Source organism: Dama dama, chromosome 1 (assembly GCF_033118175.1).
Source record: "Dama dama isolate Ldn47 chromosome 1, ASM3311817v1, whole genome shotgun sequence".
Lineage (NCBI taxonomy): Eukaryota > Metazoa > Chordata > Mammalia > Artiodactyla > Cervidae > Dama > Dama dama.
In genome coordinates this window covers 46,220,113-46,223,651 of record NC_083681.1, presented here as the reverse complement: position 1 = coordinate 46,223,651, position 3,539 = coordinate 46,220,113, and the positions used below count along the sequence as shown (strand labels likewise).

General features: G+C 38.8%; 1 protein-coding gene across 1 annotated transcript; it reads right to left on the bottom strand.

Moving 5' to 3' along the window:
• Positions 1-1,936: 1,936 nt before the first annotated feature.
• On the bottom strand, positions 1,937-2,875 carry LOC133051104 (olfactory receptor 6B9). The gene has a single exon (XM_061135547.1). It carries the CDS (start codon positions 2,873-2,875, stop codon positions 1,937-1,939), a length of 939 nt encoding a protein of 312 aa, XP_060991530.1.
• Positions 2,876-3,539: the final 664 nt, after the last annotated feature.

Genomic DNA, 3,539 nt, shown 5'->3' with positions numbered 1-3,539 from the left:
GGGCCATAACCCATACCACTACCTTTTGACTAAAGAAAAGTGGTAGTGGTGGTACTTAAGTCTCTCAGTCGTGTCCGGCTCTTGAGATCATATGGATTGCAGACTGTCAGGCTCCTCTGTCCATGGGATTTCCCAGGCAAGAATACTGGAGTGGGTTGCCATTTCCTTCTCCGAGGGATTCTTCCTGACTTGGGAATTGAATCCAGGTGTCCTGCATTGCAGGCGAATGCTTTACCGACTGAGTTACGAGGGATATTACTAGAAATTACAGTGCTTAGACTAAAAATCATGAGGGCCAGGAAAATAAATCAAGTTTAGATAAGTTGAAAACTACCACAGTTTATAAAACCAAATTAAAACAATCTTATCTGATATTTTTTCTTAAATTTATTTATTTTTGGCTGTGCTGGTTCTTCATTGCTGCCTGGGCTTTCTCTAGTTGCAGTAGATGGGCTTCTCATTGCTGTGGCTTCTTCTGTTGCAGAGCACTGGGCTCTATTGAAGTGGGCTTCAGTAGCTGTTGTGGGTGGGCTCAGTAGTTGTGGCTCCCAGGCTCTAGAGCACAGGCTGAATAGTTGTGTCTCATAAGCCCAGTTGCTTCACAGCACGTGGGACCTTCCTGGATCAGGGATCAAACCTGTGTCTCCTGCCTTAGCAGGCAGATTCCTTACTACTGAGACAACAGGAAAGCCCCTCATCTGATCTTATATAAAAACTTAATACAAAAGTCAAAACAAAACAAATGTAGTATATAAATTAACAATCCAATTAAAACTTATGAAATGTGGCTTCCAAGTTGTTAGGGTGAAATGGCATGCCTGCCATCCTTAAACTCTTGGGAGAACATATTTTGTTAATTCACTCATCCAATATGTTTGATAAGCCAGGCAGAATCCATCTTTCCTCTATCATTTTATAATAGCTGAATGAAAGCATGTAATACTTCTTAGCATATTGCATCCACCATTACAAAATTAAAAAAAAATTTAGAAGGGAGATGTTCTGGGAAACTTGGAAAAATCTTATACATCCAGGCCAAGTACCACATAACAAAAGCAGTTTCATGGCTCTTGTCAATGCCAATGCTTACTTTACCTGAAAACTAGGTGGCTTTAATGAACTGCTTCTAGTTTTTCTGAGTCTAACCCCCAACTATGACACCCCCAAAATTATATATGTAGAAGTTCCAATAAAGGAAGAGAACTAAAGTGTGAAATTATGTATTTTATAAATATATCCCATTTGTAGGAAAATTTACATTGTATGTATTTTATATTATAAAAATATATATTACATATCATATAATACATTTATAAGTGGGTTTTATTATAAAATGGGCCAAGATATTATATATATGTATGTATACATATATATGTATATAAAATCCTGTTTTCTCTCTACCATGGTAAGTTTTGCATGCTGTCTTGCATCTGAAAGGTATTTCTTTCTCATTTTTTCATAGATTTTAAAAAGCAATTAAATGAGATATCATTAAGGTCAATTGATTATAAAAGGAACAAGTTCCCTAACCCACTAGGAAGCAAGCAACAGGTCATTACATTGACTATTGCAGACCTTCTTTTTGTATGTGCCTCCTAAGATAGAAACAGCTTTTAAAACAAAACAAAATTAAACTGGAAAAATGTCATTAATGAAACTCTAAAAACTAGTTGTATAACTATTTCTGAATATCTTCTTGAAAAATAGAATTATTTTATAATGATTTTACTAATGTATGTGTTTTAGAGTTTTGATTATTTAACTCTTTGCCTTCTAAAAGAAAGAATTTAATTAATACAAGAAAGAAAAGGGAATTTTCTTTGATATATAGCCTCATATTCCTTAATTATTGTATTAAGTCAGTATGTTTATCATTGCAGATGATGAAAAAAAGAAGAAAATCTGAAATCTGAATTTCTTCAGCAAAGAGAATCTCTCAAGAAAGGGCTTGGCCACTTGCCATGGTTTTTCTGATGGCATTTTTGACCTCCTTGTTCCTCAGGCAGTAGATGATAGGGTTGAGCATGGGAGTAAAGACTGCATATATGGCTGAGATCAATTTGTTAGAACTGAATGAAGCAATGGCCCGAGGTCGGACATACATGAAGATCACGGCTGTGTAGAAGATGACTACCACTATAAGGTGAGAAGCACAGGTAGAGAAGGCCTTCCGTTGCCCAGTGGCTGAAGGAATGTGCAGGATGGCAGAGACAATGAAGGCATAGGAAAGGACGGTGGCTGAGAGAGGAAGCACAAGGATGATGATGGCTAGCACAAAGTCTACCATCTCTGCCGCAGATGAGTCCATGCAGGCCAGTTTGAGGATGGGGGAAACATCACAGAAAAAATGGTTCAAGATATTATTACCACAGAAGGAAACTTGGGAGATGAAGTATACTTTTGCCATGGAGACAGTAAAGCCACTCAGCCAGGAACTGATGGTTAGCTGAACACAAAATTCTGTGGTCATCATAACCGGATAGTGAAGAGGCCAACATATAGCCACATAACGGTCATAGGCCATGGCAGCCAAGAGCACACACTCAGTACAGGCAAGTGACATGAAGAAATAGAGCTGGGTCATGCATCCCAAGAAGGAGATGGTATTGGGACAGAGCAGGAATCCAGCCAGCATCTTGGGGACTGTGACAGATATATACCAGGTCTCCAGAAAGGACATGGTGCCCAGAAAGTAATACATGGGCTTGTGCAGGGATCCAGTTACCCACACAGTGAGGATGATGACTACATTCTCCAACAGCACAAACAGGTAGGTGATGAGGAAGAGGAAGAAAAGCAGAACTTGCAGCCAAGGGTAAGTGGGGAAGCCCACCAGGACAAATTCACTAATATGAGTGATATTTTCCTTCCACATAATTAGGACATCAAAAGACAAAAGACTTAATGATGGCAGCACCAGATTGAAGACTGAATTCACATTGGAGCAAGGGGCCCTCAGGCTACATTAAACATAACCCTAGGGTCATAATCTGGTCCTGGAGTATAATTTGGATCACTAGAGGCCACAGCATCTTCTCCAGAAAATCAGCTGTCAGAACAGGACCTGAAAACAAATAGAACATAGACACAAAGCTAAGAATCTCAAAGTAGAATCATGAGGTCAAATTCAGGGTTCAGGCCTTTGGATCTGAAGAGGCCTCCAGGTAGAACTAGGAGAAAATCCTTTCCTTTTCATCATATTCACAGATTTCAGGGGCAGCTATAAGGTAGGAAATCATCACAATTAGAGAGATTGTCCAGGAAGCGAGGAAGTTTGAAGTCTGGAGAAAATGGAAGCAGAATATCTCCTAGGAAAGACCCCCCTGGCCAGAAGAATTGCTGACTCTGGTCTACTCCTCAGCTATGCCCTATGTCTTTTGAAGACACTGGCAACAGTACTTAATAATTCACTGCCTATTTTTAGAGCCAGAGCTTTAAAAAAATTGAATAAAGAAATGTTTACCCTCTTAGAATAATTAAATACATTTTAGTGTTTTAGATGACTTCTGATAACACTAATGCTAATAATCACATATGTA

Coding starts and splice junctions, on each gene's coding strand:
- LOC133051104 (XM_061135547.1), bottom strand. CDS start 2,875: ATGTGGAAGGAAAATATCACTCATATTAGTGAATTTGTCCTGGTGGGC.